Source organism: Aegilops tauschii, chromosome 4 (assembly GCF_002575655.3).
Source record: "Aegilops tauschii subsp. strangulata cultivar AL8/78 chromosome 4, Aet v6.0, whole genome shotgun sequence".
Taxonomy (NCBI): Eukaryota; Viridiplantae; Streptophyta; class Magnoliopsida; order Poales; family Poaceae; genus Aegilops; species Aegilops tauschii.
In genome coordinates this window covers 48,109,945-48,133,157 of record NC_053038.3, presented here as the reverse complement: position 1 = coordinate 48,133,157, position 23,213 = coordinate 48,109,945, and the positions used below count along the sequence as shown (strand labels likewise).

At 47.8% G+C, this 23,213-nt stretch overlaps 1 protein-coding gene and 1 pseudogene across 1 annotated transcript; both read right to left on the bottom strand.

Annotated features, from left to right (window-relative positions):
• Nucleotides 1-13,928: 13,928 nt before the first annotated feature.
• Nucleotides 13,929-15,484, bottom strand: LOC120963233 (uncharacterized). The gene is made up of 2 exons (XM_040387823.1): nt 15,036-15,484; nt 13,929-14,553 (listed from the first exon to the last, which is right to left on the bottom strand). Exons 1-2 carry the CDS (start codon nt 15,482-15,484, stop codon nt 13,929-13,931), a joined length of 1,074 nt encoding a protein of 357 aa, XP_040243757.1.
• Nucleotides 15,485-20,801: 5,317 nt separating this feature from the next.
• On the bottom strand, nt 20,802-21,846 carry LOC109734532 (uncharacterized; annotated as a pseudogene).
• Nucleotides 21,847-23,213: the final 1,367 nt, after the last annotated feature.

The window sequence follows — 23,213 nt, the reverse complement described above, 5'->3', positions numbered from 1 at the left end:
ATGACGTGGTTGCGGCGCGAGAGGATAGCAGCCACTGATACGTCTCCGTCGTATCTACTTTTCCAAACACTTTTACCCTTGTTTTGGACTCTAACTTGCATGATTTGAATGGAACTAACCCGGACTGACGCTGTTTTTAGCAGACTTTCCATGGTGTTATTTATGTGAAGAAACAAAAGTTCTCGGAATGACCTGAAACTCCATGGAACATCTATTTGAAAAATAAGAAAAATACTGGAAGAAAATCCATGTCAGGGGGACCACACCCTGTCAACGAGGGTGGGGGCGCGCCTGCCCCCCTAGGGCGCGCCCCCTACCTCGTGGGCCCCCTGACGCTCCACCGACCTCAACTCCAACTCCATATATTCACTTTCGGGGAGAAAAAATCGGGGAGAAGGATTCATCGCGTTTTACGATACGGAGCCGCCGCCAAGCCCTAAAACCTCTCGGGAGGGCTGATCTGGAGTCCGTTCGGGGCTCCGGAGAGGGGGATTCATCACCGTCGTCATCATCAACAATCCTCCATCATCAATTTCATGATGCTCACCGCTGTGCGTGAGTAATTCCATCGTAGGCTTGCTGGACGGTGATGGGTTGGATGAGATCTATCATGTAATCGAGTTAGCTTTGTTAGGGTTTGATCCCTAGTATCCACTATGTTCTGAGATTGATGTTGCTATGACTTTGCTATGCTTAATGCTTGTCACTAGGGCCCGAGTGCCATGATTTCAGATCTGAACCTATTATGTTTTCATGGATATATGTGAGTTCTTGATTCTATCTTGCAAGTCTATAGTCACCTACTATGTGTTATGATCCGGCAACCCCGAAGTGACAATAATCGGGACCACTCCCGGTGATGACCGTAGTTTGAGGAGTTCATGTATTCACTATGTGTTAATGCTTTGGTCCGGTACTCTATTAAAAGGAGGCCTTAATATCCCTTAGTTTCCATTAGGACCCCGCTACCACGGGAGGGTAGGACAAAAGATGTCATGCAAGTTCTTTTCCATAAGCACGTATGACTATATTCGGAATACATGCCTACATTACATTGATGAATTGGAGCTAGTTCTGTGTCACCCTATGTTATGACTGTTACATGACGAACCACATCCGGCATAATTCTCCATCACCGATCCAAGTTAAATGACCTGTTGTTAAAGAAAATAGTTGCGTCGCCCCCCTTCAGTTGATCCACACAAATAAGAGATATGTAGGCCCAACCTTGAATTGCAGAGAATAGCAAGCCCCCTTTGCAGAACAGATGTATAGAAGAAAAGGGTGACCCAGATCGCAAGGGCTTTCCGATTGTGTGAATCAGAGCCCAAGAGAAGATCAATTCATTAGGAGACAGGTATCGATGCTTGCCAGCAGGAGAAAGATCACTAGGTTCAGTCTCTGATCTGATCAATAGGGTTCCCTAGGACGAGCTTTTCACATATTGTTCTTCGCTTATTTACTTTTCCGTTGCTACTGTTACAATCACTACAAAATACCAAAAATATTACTTTTGCTACTATTACTTTTGTTACCGTTACCACTACTATCATAATACTTTGCTACTAAATACTTTGCTGCAGATATTAAGTTATCTAGGTGTGGTTGAATTGACAACTCAGCTGCTAATACTTGAGAATATTCTTGGCTCCCCTTGTGTCGAATCAGTAAATTTGGGTTGAATACTCTACCCTCGAAAACTGTTGCGATCCCCTATACTTGTGGGTTATCAAGACTATTTTCTGGCGCCGTTGCCGGGGAGCATAGCTCTATTCTTTGAGTCACTTGGGATTTATATCTGCTGGTCACTATGAAGAACTTGAAAGACGCTAAGACAACAATTTATCCCTCAACTACGAGGGGAGGTAAGGAACTGCCATCTAGCTCTGCACTTGATTCACCTTCTGTTTTGAGTAAGCTTGCGACACCTAAACCTGCTTCTGCTATTCATTCTGATATGTTGCATGTTATTGATGATGCCACTTCTGCTATGCATGATACTTATGATGAAACTACTACTATGCTTGATACTACTATGCCACTTGGTGAATTTCTTGAAGAACAACTTGCTAGGGTTAGAGACAAAGAAATTATTGAAACTGATAATATTGATGAAAGTGATGATGAAGACTCTCCCCCTAATAAATATGAATCTCCTGTTATTTCTGAGGGTTATGTTTTGGAAAAAGAAGCTGCTTTAGCTATTTTAGCTTGCAAAGATAGATACGAGCTCAAGAGGTTATTAGCTAAATGGAAGCAGCAATCACTTAATGCTAGAATGAAACCTGACCCTGCTTTTGCTACTTCACCTATCTGTGTTACTGATAAGGATTATGAATTCTCTATTGATCCTGATATAATTACTTTGGTTGAATCTGATCCTTTTCATGGCTATGAATCTGAAACTGTTGCGGCACATCTTACTAAATTAAATGATATAGCCACCTTGTTCACTAATGATGAGAGAACCCGCTACCTTTATATCCTTAAAATATTTCCGTGCTCATTAAAGGGTGATGCTAAGATATGGTTTAATTCTCTTGATCCTGGTTGTGTGCGTAGTCCCCAGGATATGATTTATTACTTCTCTGCTAAATATTTCCCTGCTCATAAGAACAAGCTGCTTTAAGGGATATATATATAATTTTGTGCAAATTGAAGAAGAGAGTCTCCCACGAGCTTGGGGGAGGCTTCTCCAATTACTTAATGCTTTGCCTGATCATCCTCTTAAGAAAAATGAAATACTTGATATCTTTTATAATGGACTAACCGATGCTTCCAGAGATTACCTGGATAGTTGTGTTGGTTCTGTTTTCAGGGAAAGAACACCGGATGAAGCTGAAATTCTACTGAATAATATGTTGACAAATGAAAATAATTGGACACTTCCGGAGCCAGTTCCTGAGCCCATTCCTAAACCAACTCCGAAGAAGAGAGGTGTTCTATTTCTCAGTCCTGAAGATATGCAAGAGGCAAAGAAATCTATGAAAGAAAAGGGTATTAAAGCTGAAGATGTTAAGAATATACCTCCTATTGAAGAAATACATGGTCTAAATTTACCGCCTATTGAAGAAACATATGATCTTAATTCATCACCTATTGAAGAAACTCATGGTCTTGATAACCCGACACAGGTAGTAAAGGAAAATTCTCTCTATAGATATGATAAAGCTGAAACCCCTCCTACTAAAATTGCTAGCCAATGCTTGGATGAGTTTGATAACTTTATGGTTAAGCAAGAAGATTTCAATGCTTATTTTGGTAGACAATTAAAACAAAATGCTTATATGATTCAGCACTTGGGTGATTATATGGCTAATGTTAAGGGTGAACTTAAGCTCATTAGTAAACATGCTTCTATGGTTACCACTCAAGTAGAACAAGTACTTAAAGCTCAAAATGATTTTCTTAGTGAATTGAATAGTAAGAATAATGATTATGCTGTTAGAGTGGCTACTAGAACTGGTAAGATGACTCAGGAACCTTTGTATCCTGAAGGCCACCCTAGGAGAATTGAGCAAGATTCTCAGAGAAATAATATTGATGCACCTAGTCCTTCTAAAAAGAAGAAAAAGAAAAATGATAGGACTTTGCATGCTTCTAGTGAACCTATTGCTGAACCACCTGAGAATCAAAATGATATATCTATTTCTGATGCTGAAACACAATCTGGTAATGAACATGAACCTAATGAAAATGTTAATGATGATGTTCATGATGATGCACATCCTAGTAATGATAATGATGTAGAAATTGAACTTGCTGTTGATCTTGGTAACCCACAATCAAGGAATCAACGTTATGATAAGAGAGACTTTGTTGCTAGGAAACATGGTAAAGAAAGGGAACCATGGGTTCAGAAACCCATGCCTTTTCCTCCCAAACCATCCAAGAAGAAGGATGATGAGGATTTTGAGCGCTTTGCTGAAATGATTAGACCTATCTTTTTACGTATGCGTTTAACTGATATGATCAAAATGAATCCTTATGCTAAGTATATGAAAGATATTGTTACTAATAAAAGAAAGATACCGGAAGCTGAAATTTCCACCATGCTTGCTAATTATACTTCTAAGGGTGGAATACCTAAGAAACTTGGAGATCCAGGAGTACCAACTATACCATGCTCCTTTAAAAGAAACTATGTTAAAACTGCTTTATGTGATCTTGGAGCCGGTGTTAGTGTTATGCCTCTCTCTTTATATCATAGACTTGACTTGAATAAGTTGACACCTACTGAAATATCTTTGCAAATGGCCGATAAATCAACTGCTATACCTGTTGGTATTTGTGAGGATGTGCCTGTTGTGGTTGCAAACGTTACTATTTTAATGGACTTTGTTATTCTTGATATTCCCGAGGACGATAGTATGTCTATTATTCTTGGAAGACCTATTTTGAATACTGCAGGGGCTGTTATTGATTGCCATAAAGGCAACGTCACTTTTCATGTTAATGGCAATGAGCATACGGTACACTTTCCGAGGAAACAACCTCAAGTTCATAGTATCAATTCTATTGGAAAAATTCCATCGATTATTTTTGGAGGTTTTGAATTTCCTCTTCCTACTGTCAAAAGGAAATATGATATTCTTATTATAGGGGATGTGCATATCCCCGTTGAGGTAACATAGTGTTATTCGAAATTTCTCCGGTTCCATGTTAGTCGGAATGAGTTTGTTAACAAGACATGATCAACCTTGTTAGTGGATTCCTTTTGATGAGCATGAGATGGATGAAACTAGAAGGCACGACCTTCTGTACCCTCTCTCTACTTTCTGTTATTTAGTTGAAATAAAGCAAAAATAGTATTTTTCTGTCTGTTTTCTGAATTATCCGTGCAATATAAAAATACCTCGAAAATAAAAGTTCTCCAAATGCCCTGAAAATGAAATATGATTTTTTATAGAATATTTGAGAATATCTGGCACTGAGAACACAGCAGGAGGGGCAAGCACCTGGCCACGAGGGTGGAGGGCGCGCCCCCCTGCCTCGTGGGCCCATGGTGGCTCCCGTCCACTTATTCCTGCACCCACACACTTCTTCTTCCTCCCAAAAAAATCACTATCCAGCTCAAGCACGAGTTCTAGCTCATTTTGCTGCGATTTTCGATCTCCTTGCTCAAAGCACTTCTCACAAAACTGCTTAGGGGGATTGTTCCTTGGTATGTGACTCCTCCATTTTGGTCCAATTAGTTTTTGTTCTAGTACTTTATTCATTGCAAATTTGTGCTACCTAGGTGACCATGTTCTTGAGCTTGCATGTTAAATTTATATGTTTCCAAGTAGTTCTAATGCATGATATAGGCTCTAGGCACTTGTAGGAGTAGTTGCTATCAATTTTGTTGAGTTTGGTTCACTTTTATTTTGAAGTTACTAAAAATCTCAGAAATTTTTCAGAGGAGGAAATATGCTTAGGAAAATGTTCCAAGGTGGTTCTTCAAGGAAGCAAGGACCCAGGCTTGCAATGCGTGATGCTGACGATGAGCCACCAAGGGACGCTCCAGTGCGGCCTCTGTGAATGGCCTTCAGAAAACTTTATGGATCGAGCGGGAATCAAGGAAGAATTTAACGCATATTTGCGTAACGCTGATCTTGTGAGCTTCGAGGCAGAGAAGTGCCACCAATACCACTATCTCACTAGTTCATTTGTGAGGAGGTTTGAATTTTCATCTTCACGTAATTCTCCAACTGTCCTGTTTGATCTTTATGAAAAATCTTATACGATGGACTTGAGGATTTTACCACTGCTTGCAAACTTCCACAATGGGGTAGTGCTAGTGAACCTCGCAAATCTGAATTTAGAAATTTTCTTGCTAGTATAACTGTGGGGGAATCTAGAGATATAGCACAGGCTACCATAGGGAGCATTCATTTTCCTGCTATACATTATTTGGCTCTCTTCATAGGTAGGTGCATAAATGGTAAAGATGAAGCATGTCACATGTGTGTCCCTGATCTCAGTATTCTCAGGAGTGCTGTGTTAAGAGACAAATCTTATAATTTGGGAGCCATTGTTGCACGTAGGTTGCATCATAATAGATTTAATGGAGATTTCTTTGGAGGAATTTATGCAACCCGCTTAGCTGATTTTCTTGGTGTGGACATACGTGAGGATGATATTGAGTTGCCTCCTACTTATTTAGACTTTAATGCTATGGTTCACCACCAGTTTGTCAAGAGGAATGAATCACCTCTCCGGTATCGCTTAATCTTTGACAGACGTCGTGCTGTCCGTATTACTCTCCCTGCTCCTGCCTTCTTTGATTATCAGGCAAAAGGAAGATATGTTATTACCAGAGAGGAGGCAGATGAGTATGAGAGGAGTGCGGAGGCAGCTCGCCGCCACGCTGCAGCTCAGGAGGCGATAGCCGCTGCATCTCAGTACGACCCCGGCTACGCCAGGCCATCCGTGGCAATAAACCAACTTAGGCCAAAAGCCTAAGCTTGGGGGAGTACGTATTTCTCACCGACATTACATTTATGTTCACACACTCATTGCTAGTTGTCGGTGCTCATACTCTTTCATTGTAATATCCATGCTAGTTTATTTTCTTTTTCTTGCTTTCTTCTTGTGTGTTGGTTAAACCTTAAGAAAAATTAAAAAAAAATTAGTGTAGCTTTTAGCTAGTTTACTTTTCTTGCTGTAGTAGTAATAATTAAAAAGGAAACCCAAAAAGATTTCCCGTTCTTCTTTTGCTTGTTGGGAGCTTTCCCGTGTAAATAGTTTTATTTCTTTTCTTTTCTTTGGGGGTCGATAGGAGAAGACCACGATTAAATTGTTGAAGTGGCTCTTATATGCATTATTGTTGATTTAACCAAGAGCCCATATTGCCTTGTCTTCTCCTATTTATTGAATGCTCGCATATTCCAGCTTAGTCCAATGCACGTGCACTCTTATTATTATTCACATTGTTCGGTCGTGCAAGTGAAAGGCAATTATGACGATATATGATGGACTAACTGAGATGAGAGAAGCTGGTATGAACTCGACCTCTCTTGTTTTTGTAAATATGATGAGTTCATCGTTCCTGATTCAGCCTATTATGAATAAACATGTTTGCAATGACAATTAGAGATCATAGTTGCTTATGCCATGCTTGATTAGCTATGAGTTATAATGGTTTACCTTGCGTGCCAACATGCTATTAAAATGGTTGTGATGTGGTATAGTGGGGTGGTATCCTCCTTTGAATGATTTAAGTGACTCGACTTGGCACATGTTCACACATGTAGTTGAAACAAATCAACATAGCCTTCACGATATTTATGTTCATGGTGGATTATATCCTACTCATGCTCGTACTCAATGTTTATTAATTTTAATGCATGTTCATGACTGTTGTCGCTCTCTAGTTGGTCGCTTCCCAGTCTTCTGCTAGCCTTCACTTGTACTAAGCGGGAATACTGCTTGTGCATCCAATCCCTTAAACCCCAAAGTTATTTCATATGAGTCCACTATACCTTCCTATATGCGGTATCTACCTGCCGTTCCAAGTAAATTGTATGTGCCAAACACTAAACCTTCAAATAAACATTCTGTTTTGTATGCTCGAATAGCTCATGTATCAACTAGGGCTGTCTGTATCTTCCATGCTAGGCAGGTTATTCTCAAGAGGAGTGGACTCCGCTCCTCATTCACAAGAAAATGGCTGGTCACCGGGATGCCCAGTCCCATGCTTTATGCAAACTAAATCAAAATAATTGCAAACAAAACTCCCCCTGGGGCTGTTGCTAGTTGGAGGCACTCGTTGTTTCGAGCAAGCCATGGATTGATGCTTGTTGGTGGAGGGGGAGTATAAACTTTACCATTCTGTTTGGGAACCGCCTATAATGTGTGTAGCATGGAAGATATCGCCATCTCTTGGTTGTTATGTTGACAATGAAAGTATGCCGCTCAAAATATTATTTATCTCTATTTCAAAACCGAGCTCTGGCACCTCTACAAATCCCTGCTTCCCTCTGCGAAGGGCCTATCTATTTACTTTTATGTTGAGTCATCACCCTCTTATTAAAAAGCACTAGCTGGAGAGCGCAGCTGTCATTTGCATCCATTACTATTAATTTATATTGGGTATGACTATGACTGGATCTCTTTTACCATGAATTACAATGTCTAGTCAGTCCTTGATCTTTAAAGTTGCTCTGCATTTTTGTTTTGCGGTCTCAGAAAGGGCTAGTGAGATACCATCCTGTTATATCATATTATGATTGTTTTGAGAAAGTGTTGTCATCCGAGATTTATTATTATCGCTCGCTAGTTGATTATGCCATTGATATAAGTAAACATGAGACCTAAGAGTTATTGCAAATGTGGTTAGTCATAATCTTTGCTGAAAACTTGAATGCTGGCTTTACATATTTACAACAACAAGAGCAAACAGAGTTTGTAAAAGTTTTTCTTTATCACTTTCAGTTTATCAACTGAATTGCTTGAGGACAAGCAAAGGTTTAAGCTTGGGGGGGTTGATACGTCTCCGTCGTATCTACTTTTCCAAACACTTTTGCCCTTGTTTTGGACTCTAACTTGCATGATTTGAATGGAACTAACCCGGACTAACGCTGTTTTCAGCAGACTTTCCATGGTGTTATTTATGTGCAGAAACAAAAGTTCTCGGAATGACCTGAAATTCCACGGAACATCTATTTGGAAAATAAGAAAAATACTGGAATAAAAATCCACATCAGGGGGCCCACACCCTGTCCACGAGGGTGGGGGGGGCGCCTGCCCCCCTAGGGCGCGCCCCCCTACCTTGTGGGCCCCCTGACGCTCCACCGACCTCAACTCCAACTCCATATATTCACTTTCGGGGAGAAAAAATCAAGGAGAAGGAGTCATCGCGTTTTACGATACGGAGCCGCCGCCAAGCCCTAAAACCTCTCGGGAGGGCTGATCTGGAGTCCGTTCGGGGCTCCGGAGAGGGGGATTCGTCGCCGTCGTCATCATCAACCATCCTCCGTCATCAATTTCATGATGCTCACCGCCGTGCGTGAGTAATTCCATCGTAGGCTTGCTGGACGGTGATGGGTTGGATGAGATCTATCATGTAATCGAGTTAGCTTTGTTAGGGTTTGATCCCTAGTATCCACTATGTTTTGAGATTGATGTTGCTATGACTTTGCTATGCTTAATGCTTGTCACTAGGGCCCGAGTGCCATGATTTCAGATCTGAACCTATTATGTTTTCATGAATACATGTGAGTTCTTGATCCTATCTTGCACGTCTATAGTCACCTACTATGTGTTATGATCCGGCAACCCAGAAGTGACAATAATCGGGACCACTCCCGGTGATGACCGTAGTTTGAGGAGTTCATGTATTCACTATGTGTTAATGCTTTGGTCCGGTACTCTATTAAAAGGAGGCCTTAATATCCCTTAGTTTCCATTAGGACCCCGTTGCCACGGGAGGGTAGGACAAAAGATGTCATGCAAGTTCTTTTCCATAAGCACATATGACTATATTCGGAATACATGCCTACATTACATTGATGAATTGGAGCTAGTTCTATGTCACCCTATGTTATGACTGTTACATAATGAACCACATCCGACATAATTCTCCATCACCGATCCAATGCCTACGAGCTTTCCACATATTGTTCTTCGCTTATTTACTTTTCCGTTGCTACTGTTACAATCACTACAAAATACCAAAAATATTATTTTTGCTACTGTTACTTTTGTTACCGTTACCACTACTATCATATTACTTTGCTACTAAATACTTTGCTGCAGATATTAAGTTATCCAGGTGTGGTTGAATTGAAAACTCAGCTGCTAATACTTGAGAATATTCTTTGGCCCCCCTTGTGTCGAATCAATAAATTTGGGTTGAATACTCTACCCTCGAAAACTGTTGCGATCCCCTATACTTGTGGGTTATCAGCCACCCATACCAACGCAGAGGAGTGCGATTCCGGCTCGCCGGCTTCTACTGCAAGGGTTGATGCGGCCTCCCGCCCCTCTTCCTCGCGCGGGGGCATTCCGTGCCATAGCCTCAGCGAACGGGTCACGGAGGGTCCCCGAGTCGGTGTGCCAATGAAGGGGCTCCGTGTTCGCCACATCGTTCGGACGCCAGGCGGACCACATCGCTCTTGCAAGGCAGTGGCGACGCGCCTCACGCCATTTCCAAGCGCCATTTGAGTGGATGCGCTGGATTCCCGTTGGATCGAGTCTGACCGCTGTCGGGCGTTTTCCTCAAGGGCGCGGCGGAGCGCAATGCGGACGACCACCTCCTCCTTCGGCCAGGGATGAGGTCCCAGTTACTAGTTAGGTAACAAAGAACACGGATCCACTGCTCGTGTTGCCGAAGAGGCCTAGAGATCGCCGAAAGGGAGTTTGGTGGCGGAGCGAAGTGGAGTGGAATGGTTAGGGTTTGGCCCGAGGTGTGAATGGGGACAAATATATATAGGGTCGGGACGAGTCAGGATGGGCTGGATCCGGTGTGACAAACGTGCCCGGGCCTCCCTATATTTACACCGGATTTGAGCTGCATACGAGGAACACTGGTCCGCCCAGAAATTTAGAGCCGATATGAACCCGTCTGGGTCACAACTTTCTGACCGAGCCATGCGTCCAGGCGTATAGAAACACGTTTGTGGAGTCGGGCTATAAGTATAACTTTTTGTCACCCTGATGACCACGACCTTCGGGCGGTGCAGGGCATCCTAAAGGTGTTTGGCCAAGCTTCAGGCCTCAAGACCAACTTCGCAAAGTGCTCTGCGACACCCATCTGTTGCACGGACGAGTTAGGCACCAGGGCCGGTGTGACACTCTCTTGCCAGACCACACACTTCCCCATCCAGTATCTTGGACTTCCACTCTCTACCAGGAAGGTTCCCACATCGGCGCTGCTACCCCTTGTGGAGAAAATGGCCAAGCGCCTTGGTACCTGGCAGGCTTGCCTACTATCCCGTGGCGAGCGGCTTGCCCTAGTTTGCCTTGTCCTGAGCGCCATGCCAGTCCACCTACTGCTGGCCATGGCCCTCTCGCCCACCATCCTGAAGCTCGTTAACCGGCTAATCCGTGATTTCCTATGGCATGGGCGCAAGGAGGTCCGTTCAGGCAACTGCTTGGTGAACTGGCAGAAGGTGTGCCGCCCCTCGAGCTTGGGGGCCTAGGCGTGCGTGACCTTCAACGCACTAGCATTTATCTCCGGGCTAGGTGGCCTTGGTTGCGCATCACCGACCCCACGCGGCCCTGGCACCATCTTCACCTGCCTGACGACGCTGACGTGCGGGACATCTTCCGTGCATCCACCTCCTAGACTATTGGTAACGGTCTTACATGTCGATTCTGGACTGATCATTGGCTGGATGGCAAGTCGATTTCCAAGATCGCGCCGAGCCTGACCACTTTGGTACCTCAAAGATGCCGCAACAAGCACCTGGTCCATGAGGGACTTCTCAACCGGGCCTGGATTCAGGACATCCGCGGCGGGCTTGGTGTCGAGGCCACTGCTGAGTATATCTACCTTTGGATGCGTCTTCTACAAGTCACCCTATCCTCTGACCTAGACCGCATTCGCTGGCGATGGACTGCTAGCGGCATGTACTCGGCCTCATCTTGCTACATGGCTCTCTTCCAAGGCTCCATTGCGGACATGGACTGGAGGCTGACATGGAAGGGTTGGGCCCCAACCACTGTCAAAATATTCTTGTGGCTCGCCAAGCAGACCGTTGTTGGACGGCTGAGAGACTAGCCAAGCGGGGATTGGCCCACCCTCCTCGTTGTGTCCTATGTGATCAAGACCTTGAGGACATCCATCACCTCCTTGCCGCCTGCGTTTTCTCCAGAGAGATTTGGCATCACACTCTAGCTTGGTGCAAACTCACCGTCAGCCCTCCCAATGGCGACGTCACCCGCTACGACTGGTGGAGAGACGCTACTAGCTCCATCCCGGTGTCGCTCCAGAAAGCCCTTGCGTCCCTAGTCCCGCTGGTCACCTGGGCCATTTGGAAGCATCGCAATGCTTGCATCTTCGACCTACAGCAACCCTCTGCTAGCCACTTGTTTGCTTTGATCCAAGATGACGTGCGCATCTGGGCCTGTGCCGGTGCCAAAGGACTCCAAGCTGTAATCGACGCGATGTAAACCTATTGTAACTGGGCCGAGCAACCCACTTCTTCTGCTCATGAGGACCCCTGGCACGCCTAGTTGTGTACGAGCTAGGAGCCCTCAACCCTTGTATTCTATCTACCTATCAACGCAATGATACGCCAGCTTGGCATATTGGTGAAAAAAAAAAGTATTCTTAAAATTAGAGAAAGCAGCAACACGGCAGTGCGCGCGTGTCCAGCTATCGTTATCGGCAAAGGAGCGAGATTAGGGATTCCGGAGCGCTGAAACGATTAACAATTCAGCTCGTGGCTCATATGTGCATGCATATGCCTTTGCTAAGCCAAAAAAGGCATGAACTTTAATTATCATACGTGATCGTTGCCACAAACGTCCATATCTGCGTTCACAAATAGCAAAGCTACTTTAACTTTATTAACTAGTACCTACTTGTTCCCGGACGAGGATTTACTGCACTTGCGTGCCACTCAGGTCTCGGCCATTTTTTTGGCTTCCGATTTTAAAATTCTACATCTTTCAAATAAAATTCATTTTAAATATATTTTGATGACTTCTGAAAAAAATGTTAAGTTCCAAACTTCTGAAAAAAATCTAGCGGACGGCATGGCTTGGCAGGTGACTGGCCCCACACTAACATGCCCCTGCGAATTTCTGACTAGTTCCCACCATCTCTTTTGGCGGTCAGGTTAGATTTTTTCTTGCTGTATCATGCACGACAACAAGATTTGATGTACATCTATTCAAGGACTCGGTGTCGATGACTATGACTTCGACACACCAGAGCACTTGTCGTTTGAGATATGTGCACGAAGACTTCTCTATTGACATTGACAAGGTCAAGCCGGCTTCGGTAAGTGAGCTGCGACATCGCTGCGTCGGCGCCTTATTCTGATGGCGGTAGTGCTTGTTCAATAGTCTAGAGACCGCAATGTGGTGCTTTCTAAACTTTTATAGTATATCTGGATCTTCTTCACAAACAAAAACATTTTCTTGTGATAAAAAAAAGCATCAACAATCTCTTGGGAACGAGTAGGAGCATGCAAGAAGTTGCTAGCGTGCTGCACGCAAGCATGCATGTACCACGGCTTTGGAGCGGTTACTTTAGCCACGGAAGGGTCAAATAGGCTTGCTGAAACTCATCATGAAACAAGAGAGTCAACAGACCACCCGATCGTGCTAAAGCCCGTTGGGACGTTCCCGCTTGACGTCGACGTAAACACTAGACTTGGACCCGATCTCGTCAAGGGCCGCGCAGTCGTCCAGCCGCCCGCCGATCAATGGATGGCTGCTGTAAGGAAAACTTTGTCCACCTTATCTCCTCGCTTTCCCACGAGTAGTGTGTCTCGTGTGTGTGCACAGTACAGACCTAGGTGAAAAAAAACTCGATCCTATGGTACATACAACCCGAAGGCATTATATAAGATCGAAAAAGGCATCGAACTCCAGCTAGCTGCCGCAACATAAATATACACAGTGAACTCGCCAGCTTGCACAACGTGAGTATATGTAGTGAGGGGATTTTATTTTTTGGTGAGAACCAGGCTTCAAGTTTGGTCAGTAGCCCCACACACGTTCTTTTTTTTGGTGGGGGGGGGGGGGGGGGGGGGGGGGTGGGTTCCCCACCTGGATATATTACTCAAACGACTGCGGAAGCAGCGAGTACAGAACTACAGCGGAACGGTGCAACGTGCAGATAGGAAGGAACGCCACGAGAAGACTGCCTCCTTGTCACCCGAGTCAAGGCGGTGTGACCAAAGGTCTAGGTCAGAGATCAGGTTCCTAATTGTTATTACAGAACGTTGATCGATACTCCTAAACAGCATGTCATTACGTGCTGCCCAAATCTTTCAGAGTAAGGCGAGGAGGACGAAGGACCATGCATTTGTGGGTAGATTTTGGGGCAGCGATGTATCCCAGAGCTCGTTGAGGTCGTCGGACAAGGGCAGTAGGCCTAGTCGTTGCCAAATCCTATTGGCAAGGGGGCATGTGATGAAGATGTGAGTGGAGTCTTCAGGTGATGTAGCACAGCGAGGGCATATGTTGGAGGAGATTATGTGCTTATGGGCGAGGTTCACAGCAGAGTTGAGGCGATCTTTGAAGAGAAGCCAGGCAAAAATCTTGATCTTGCGAGGAACCTTGGTGCCCCAGATGAGGGGGGCAATGGGATCTGTGTCTGGCTTAGTCATGAGTGTGCCGTATGCTTGCTTGGTGGAGAAGTCATGCCCCTGGAGCAGAAACCGTTGATCTTCCTCAGTCCACGGCGTGAAGTCCTGCAAAACAGCCAAAAGCGACGCAAGCTCTCGTTCTGTTGTTAAAGAGAGATGATTACGGAGGTTTGCTTCGATACCGAGGCGCAAAATGTTAGCTACTTTAACCAGTTGTAGAGTGGAGTGCGAGAAGAGGTGTGGGAAGGTGGTAGCTAGGGGTTTTGGAGTGAGCCATGTATCCAGCCAGAAGTATCTGTGTGTGCCACTGTTGGTGATAACAAAGGTTATTGACTGAAGGGTGGGTATCTGTTGGGTTATCGTGCGGCACAAGAAGGAGGTTTGGGGGCTGAAGAGACGAGGGCGTTTGGGTGTTGGAGGTCTAGCCAATCTAGCCAAGGTGACTGAACGAAGGAGAGTGCTTTGACGGCAAACTTCATTAGGAGGCAGTTGTTTTGAACGTGTAGGTTTTTGAGCCCTAAACCACCGAATTTTTTGGGCGAGCAAATGTTTTTCCACGCAATCAGGCACTGAGCACCCGAGCAGGCATCTTCACCAGCCCAGAAAAATGACCTCCTTAGAGATTCGATGACTTTGAGGGTCTTTTTTGGGATGCGGAATACAGACATGAAGTATGTAAGGAGAGAGTCTAGGACCGCAGATATGAGGATGAGTCGATCGCCTGTGTCCAAAAGTTTTGTGCGCCAACCAGTTAGTAATTTCCGAGAGCGTGCAATCAAGGGGGCAAACGCATTGGAGGGGGGCTTGGTGGGGGCAAGGGGGAGTCCCAGATAAATTTGTGGGAAGGGTGCGCGCGAGCATTCCATGGCGAGAGCAGCAGCATCAGCTAAAGTTTCATCTGTGTGTAGGGTAGCCAAGGTGGTTTTGGAGAAGTTGATGGTGAGGCCGGTAGCTTGCGCAAAGTTATTCAGGATTATTTTGAGAGTTGCGGCAGCAAGTGGGGAGACGGCTGCGATAATGAGTGTATCATCGGCGTATTGGAGAATGGTGGGAGGCAGGTGGGTGAAGATGGGATGGTGGAGGAGATCTGGCTCGGGGTTTTGTATGATGAGTTGCTGCAGTAGATCTGCGACGATGAGGAACAGGTAGAGCGAGGCTGGGTCACCCTGCCGCATGCCTTTCTTGCATTGAATCCAGTTGCCGGGAATGCCATTTAGGAGGACATCAGTTTTGCCCATGTGTAAGATGTTTTGAATCCAGGTTCGAAAGGTTTGAGAGAAGCCACGGGCATGTAAGATCCTATCAAGGGCAGGCCAGGGGACAGAGTCGAAAGCCTTTCTGAAGTTGAGTTTGAAAACCATGGTCGGTTTTTTGCGGGAGTGGCAAGAGCTGATTAGGTCGGCCGCAAAGACGTAATTTTCGGCTATATTCCTGCCGGTGATGAAGCCAGTTTGGTTCCCATGGACTAGGCTAGGAATGAATGGTTTTAGACGCGAAGTGATGGCTTTGGCAAATGCTTTGACGGGGCAGTTTTGTAGGGAGATTGGTCTGAAGGCATCGGGTGAGGAGGTGGCTGCGTTTTTTGGAAGGAGGACGATGTGTGCATGATTCAGTCGTTCTGTATCTGCTATGCCTTGGTGTAATTGTTGGAAGAAGGGCAAAATGGCATGTTTGATAGTGGCCCAAAAGGACCTGTAGAAGGAGGGCCGAAGCCATCTGGCCCAGGGCTTGCTCGGGGATTCATTTGGAAGAAGTCCAACTTAATTTCGTCTTCGGAGAAGGGTACGTCGAGGGCGTGTAGCCCGGGCACATGATGAGGATAGAGGGAGTTGAGGTCAAAAGCCCAGGATGTCGTAGCGGGAGAGCCTATAAGCGAGACGAAAAAATCCTGTAGGATCTCAGCTTTGTGGGGATGGGAGGTGAAGACCGTGCCGTCACGTGTGAGGGAGAAGATTTTGTTTTTCCTAAGACATTGAGAGGAAGACATGTGGAAAATTTTGGAGTTTTCACCGTCGTGGATTGCTCGAGAGACTTTGGCACGCCATTTCCAATAAGCCATTTTTTCCTGGATATTGCATTTTAGGAGGGATACGATGATTTTGCGAGTGAGGAGTTCGGGCGGAGATAGAGGCCTGGATTCTTCTGCGTGATCGAGGGCGGCGATGGCGGTTTTGCATCGAGATTCGCAGAGGGGGCGGGAATACGAGAGCGAGCCCATTTTTTGAGCTCGGCCCGAGTCTTTTTTAGCAAGGCGGCAAGGGTGGCGGCAGAGTTAGCGGGTGTTGTGGGCCGCGAGGAGGCCCAAACATTGCTGATAATGTCAGCGCAGGGCCATAATTGGGCCCAACCAGGTTCGAATTTGAAAAAATTGGACCGCGGTATCGTTGTGGTGACGTGTATGAGGAGGGGTACATGGTCAGATGTGAAACGCGTGAGGGAGGAGAGGGGGGAGTTTGGGAAAGCATTTGCCCAAGCTAAGTTGAAGAAGGCACGATCGATACATTCTAGGGTGGGTGTTGCTCTATTGTTGGACCAAGTATATTGGTGGTCTAGAAGTGGTAGTTCGATGAGGGCGAGATCATCAAGGGTTTGGTTAAATGCATTGGCTTCGGATTATCTAAAAGCGTCATTATTCTTGTCGGAGGGGTAACGGAGTAGGTTGAAATCGCCCACAAGCAACCATGGTGAGTCGTCTGGTTGTGAGATAGCAAGTAACTCATCGAGGAAAGATTGTTTGAGGGCGCGGGAAGAAGGTGCATAAATATTGGTGATTGCTATGTTACGGTCGGTTGTCGTGGATCACATAATCAAAGTTGACGAGAAGGTGAGGTGGCTATAGGAGATTACTTGGAACGAGGCGGAATTGACGGCGGAGACGGTGCCACCCGCCGTTCCGACGACAGGTAGGGAGAAGACTTGGTCTAACTGCGTGGGCATGAAGGATCGTAACTTTGGGTCTGAGAACGCATCTAGTTTTGACTCTTGCAATAATGCAATGTGAGGTTTGATCGAGATCAGTTCGGAGAGAACGTCAGCGCATTTGGCGTCGTCTCCCAGCCCACGTATGTTCCACGAACAGATAGAGAAAGTGAGATTACTCATGGAAACTAGACGTACACCAGAGTTTTAAGATAGAGGTACAGATGTCTGATAGTAGCAAAAGGTACAATGACGCATTACTGCAGAGCTGGGCTAGCGTACGGTGGAACGAGAACCAAAAGTACAGGGATACATTTAGAACGAGCATGCTAACGACAACTGGCGGCGGCATTGCGGTCCACCCCGCCATGCTTGGCAGAGAAGGTGAGCTGATCATTGAGCGGCGTCAGCACCGGAGTTGGGGCCCTCCGCCTCAAGGATCGCGTCAATGTGGTCATCGTCCGCACCGCAAAGTAGAGCAATGGCTGCCAGATCTTCAGCAGAGGCGGGAGGGGCATCGGAGACATCGAGGCGGGCGTCGTGGATGGCGCAATCAATGGCCGAACCCACGTCCGCGGCGGAGAGACGAGCAGCCTTGGCCTTGACCGCCTTGGCGAGCATGGGTGAGTACTTGGCCTCTTTGCCAGCAAGGTGCGCGCTGCGACGCAGCTTGTCCTTGGAGCAAGAGTGGTCACGAGCTGACTTGCGGCGCTCCTTGCGGATGGTGCATTCGTGGGTGTCGAGGTCGTGGAGAGGCAGGTCTGCGTTCGTAGTGGTAGGGGTCAGAACAAAGGTGGCAGAAGCTAATGAAGTGGAATGATTAGGGGGTGGGGAGATTGGGGTTTTACCAGCTGCACGTGAAGATTCGCCCCCCGTGAAGGTGAAGGCGGGGGGGCTGCAATGTCAGAATCCGGGGGCACGAACGCAGAGAAGGCCGAGGTATCGGAAGGGACCAACGAGCTGACGGGCGGCGCGGCGTCCGTCGGGCATGCGGGCGGGGCAGGTGGGAGCACGTCCTCGACAAGAGAAGTCGGGCGGATGATCGGTGGGCCCGCCGAGCCGTGCATGGGTGCATGCACCACGTCCAGCGACCCCGTCGGGACGCCATGCAGGAGCGGCGTGTGCATGTCATCAGAGTCCACGGAGTCATCATCAGATATGATGAGAGGCTGGCGTACGGATCCAGGTGGTGGAAAAGGGGAGGACAGTGCAGAGCCACTATTGTCGTGGCCAGGAGCAGGAGGGGACGCACGTGTGTCAGGGCTGGCAGGGGGGCAACCGGGCGTGTGCCGCCGTACATGGGGTCGGCGCGCCAGCCAGCACGGACGGCGGAGACTACCGGTGCAATGTGTTTATGGAAGGTGGGTGGTGGCGAGCCACGTTGGGAGGGGGGCAGAATCTCCGTCTGAGGAGTCCCCGCCGAAGGGGTTGGCCCCGTCGCCATGGTTCCAGCGAGAGACCTCAACCACCTTTGCTATCTGGATCTCATTGATAGGAGGGAGCTGGATGACGATGCCAGGGGGCGCAGGTTTGCCGGATTGCAGCAGGACCAGAGCACGAACGGAGGTTTAATCTATGCCATGTAGGCAGAAGTCGTCGACGGCACACACATCACCAAGGAAGGCAAGGGCGAAGTGGATGCCGTCGTTGTGCCAAAGCTCGTGTGGAAATTCCGAGACCTCGATCTCTGCGAGATCAGTGAAGATGGCAATGGAGCGGTCGACGTGCTCGACCGGCTCGATGGTGATGGTGTTGCCTTCAAAGTCTATGGGGCTGTGATGAACAACGTCATTGTGGGCAGCTGGAGTGTGGAAAGTGAGGCAGGCCACCCCGCGCCAAGAGCCGCCCATGATGAAGGCAGGGTTTCCGCACGTGTGCTGGATGGCGCGGCGGATGAGAGGGGTGGGGTTGGGGTCGGGGGTGCGGAGGTGAGCGAAGGCGAAGCGGCGTGGGCAGTGGACTAGGCAGGGAGGGGCGGCGACGAGCGGCATGTCCCCGTAGGGAGGCAGAGGCCCAGCCTCGTGAACTGGGCACGGCAGCTCGTCGTCGTCGTCGATTTCGGAGACATGTGATGTGGTTCTTGTGTATTGAGATGCGAAGAAGACGTCGGAGAGACGTGCTTGCAGCTCGTGGGTGTCGAAGGGGGAAGTGTGCGGGTGTACAGTGTTGTGGGGGGAGAGGTGGGTGTGGGAGGAGGGGCTGAGGTGCGTGGTGGAGATGGTGGGGGAGGGGGACGCCATTGGCGCCAATGGGGACACCATGAAGGATGAATGGTGATGGGACGCAAACGGCGGGGAAGGGCTCCGAGAGGATGACAGGTATCTGGTCGATCATGAGCGTGTGCGGGTCTACCGCGGGTGCCGAGGACGAGCTGGCGGAGTCCATTCTGCGATGGCAGAAAGTGGGGTTAGGAACTTTAGAGAACGAGTCGAGAAGAGGGGGAAGAAAGGCCATAGACGGCGGTACCTGCAGTCCCGGCTGCGGTGGCCGCACCGCCAACAACGGGCGCAGCGTACGGGGTCACGGCAAGCCTCCACGCAGTGATCTAGGGCTAGACAGCAAAAACAGCGGCGTCTCTTTTTGGTGGCTAGAGGTGGATGAGGATGAAGGTGAGGGGGGAGAGAAGGCGTCGGGGTATATATGGAGGGCGGGGCAACAGGTCGCTGTGGCTGCGGGTGGGAGAGAGGAGAGCGTCTCGATATGTGCGCATCTCGATGCGCTTGGATGGAGAGGGCAGCGGATCTGCTGTCAGGGCACCGTGATCCGTTGCGTGCAGCAGTGCTTGAGGCGAGGGGTAGGCGGGGCGTGGTGACCGAGCGGCCGGATTAGGCTGCAGAGTGGTTTTAGGGGCGATGATGAGGTCTAGAGGCGGGTCAGGGGTAGGAGGGGGGTGCGGCAGCGTCGAGCGAGCGCCTGGCAGCGCGCGTGGCCGCGCAGGGTCAACGGTTCCCAATGCAAGATTCGCCACAGATGCGGTCTCTGGGGCGGCGCGTGGGGAGACAAGGGGCGGCGGGGTGCCCGGATTTGACGCGGGTGGGTCAGGTGGAGCGTCCAAATTTGGCACAGACAGAGAGATCAGAGGGTTTTTTTTGTTCTAGCAGTGGCCTCATGCGCACGCGCAACGTCGTCCTGCGAGTATGGAACTTTGGGGGGATATGGTGTGTCAGGAGCGGCCGCACGATCATCATTGTGCATGCGGTGGGCCAGGGAGGTTTGCATGGCTGACCGTCCGAGCGGCGAGGCCGTGTATGATGGATAGTTAAAATGGCCAAGGACGGATTCGGGTCTAGGAGACAGCGGGGAGAAGGCAAGGGCATTATAACAATGGAGGAATCGAGCACAGTGCGATGCGGCCGTTTCAAGCTGGTCAAAAAGAAAAGACGAAACCCTACAAAGTCAAGGGGCCCAATTTTGAGGATTTGAAATTTTGCTGTGCAAGAGGAGATGCCGAATTTCAAGATGAGACCAGTAACCTTGATTGCGTGGAAGTCTTGGTTAGCCCAAAAACAGTGGTTTAGGGCTGATTCAATTAACATTTCATTTGGCCTAACACTAATAGGGAGGAAAGTAATCCAAAAGGGGTGCGAATGATGAGTGTAATGCACATGGGGTGGTGTCTGGTTAAAGCAAGTAGCATTAAGCATTCGGTAAAAAAAAGCTAAAACCAGGCCGTTTTCGTCTCACCTGAGGTAGGTCGAGGGGCGTGGACGCTGATGGCAGTGAAGCAGAGACGACCGGCGACGACGAGGGAGACGCGGATCCGAACGGAGGAGGCATGACGTCGCCAGGAAGCAGGCGTCGGGCAGCACTCATGCGCATGGGCCAGGGAAAGCGGAGCAGCATGGCCCGCTTTCGGAAGTCCCCCATGGAGGCTATTAGGTTAGCAATGCTTGGTGATGCGACGGTGAAGGAGAAGCATGAATCGCCGTCGTCAGTGACGTTGAAGTGGAGGTAGCATCCTCCGAACAGGCGAGCGAGGACGAGCGCCATGGACGTGGCGTTGAGGGTGAATGGGAATTGGACGACTCCCGCATACATGCGACATCCGTGAGGATGGCGGCCGGGGTCGATGGTGACGTAGGATCGGAGCTGTGACCAGGCCACAGCTTCAAACTGGAGCCCCAGATCTTCAGGAATTTGGAGCAGGCGGGCAAGCGACATGCAGGAGGCCGCAGCCGGTGGTGGTGATGGAGGGAGAGGTGGCAGAGCTCTGATGAAGGCGATAGAGAAGTTGCGGTGGCAAACCTTGGACTGATCGAGGATGATCTCAGCGATGCGTGGAGATGCAACGTGAAAGCGGAAAATGAGTGGTGAGCACATAGCAACGAAGAAGTCAGCGGCACAGCCACCAAGAGCAGCCTGGAGTAGAGCAGCGACGACGATGGTGTCGAGGTGGCGGTTGGAGAAGTCGAAGACGATGTAGAGAGGCGACGCGAGGTGGAGCTCAGGGGTGGTGATGTCGAGGCGAAGGTAGCGGCTGCAGTCGTCCTCGAACTCGAGACCCATGGCGTTGCCGCAGCCAAGGAAGCATCGGGAGAGCTACTTGACCGGCCTTGACGTAGGGCAAGTCGAGGAAGATGGATGGAGGTGGCGCAACCATGGGTGTGAGCGCGTCGTTGGGGTGGATGATGAGGGTGGCGGGTGGTGGAGGTGAAGGGGGCAGGAGGTGCTCAGCCGCCATGGTGGCCGCCAGAGCAGTCGGAGGTGGTGGAGAAGGGAGGGGGAGCAGGTGGTGACCTCTCATCATCAGCTCGTGAACCCCGTCGTTGTACCAAATAAAGGCGGGAAAGCAGACACACGTTCTCAGTACAGACCTAGATACATGCAATAACGATGACGGTTGAGGGGCTGCATAGCATGCAAAGCTCTTTCGCAGCAATGTATGTCGATTTATTTATTTGTGCAGGACAACAATGTATGTCGATTACTCCATATTATATGGCCTTATTTTCTCTTCTGAGCAGGGATAAAATTGAGAAAGAAGAGTTTTACAATTTATGGTCATCACTTACACAAAAAGCCTCCTCTCGTGATATTAGGGGGCTCAATTTTTTAGCCCGACACATGTGGAAATGACCATCTCAAACTTCTTTCTTTGAAAATGGCATTTTTTTTTTAACATTGTACAGATGCAGACACTCAGACACTCATCCTTATTAACACACACACATCATCTTGAGATTGACGAAGTAACCACAAGCACCTCCGTATTCGACGGGAATGCCTCTTCCCACAGAAAGATTCAAATAAATCCAAGAAAATATGTGCACCAGAACCATGGTGGATTGGTTGAACCAGAAATAACCTAACCATCTAAGTTGGCCTCTGTTCGCTGGATGACGACATTTTTATTACCTCATAATGTAACATCAAGGGGACACAACACAATGACCATCGTATACTCAGTCTTGACAACAACTATATACCAGGCAAGGGCGAAACATACTGTCAAATACGAGAGTAATTATATCAATTCATGGTGTTCCAGATATGATGTTATAATTAGTTCTTCCAAAATAAATCTAATAAACTATGCAAACTCTCCATACTTCAGTTATACACACAAAATATTCTCCATAGGTCAATTAATAAATTTAGCAAACTTCTTAATTCTGGTTAAATGAAAAGAAGAAAAATCTGCATCTTAGAGCTTATCCCATCCCACTATCGATCACCACAAGCTAGCCTGGCCTGCTGATCGCTTTAGCCACACACCAACGCATGGATGATGGATCCTCCAGGCAAACCGACTAGATAGTAGATGTAAGATCATGGTTTTTTTTTTTTTTTTTTTTTTTTTTTTTTTTTTTTTTTTTTTTTTGCTCCAGGTTTATGGACACCTTCGTCGCGGCAATTCTTGTGATTGTGTCCACCAGAGATTCCTTGGTGCTATGGCCATGAGATCATGTACTACTCCAGCAGTATAATATTTGGTGACATGCATTAACATTTTGCTAGTCAAATATGTGATCAAATTTTGATCAAAAATATGATGGGGACTAAAAATCCTAGACGGAGAGGTAGTAACTAATAATTGCAAACATGACA

Bases quoted from the DNA above. Each gene is read 5' to 3' on its own strand.
- LOC120963233 (XM_040387823.1), bottom strand. From the start codon at position 15,484: ATGGGCAAAACTGATGTCCTCCTAAATGGCATTCCCGGCAACTGGATT. The intron at 14,554-15,035 runs GTTTGCCCCCTT...TATCACCAACAG, and splicing joins ACCAAGCCCCCCTCCAATGC to TGGCACACACAGATACTTCT.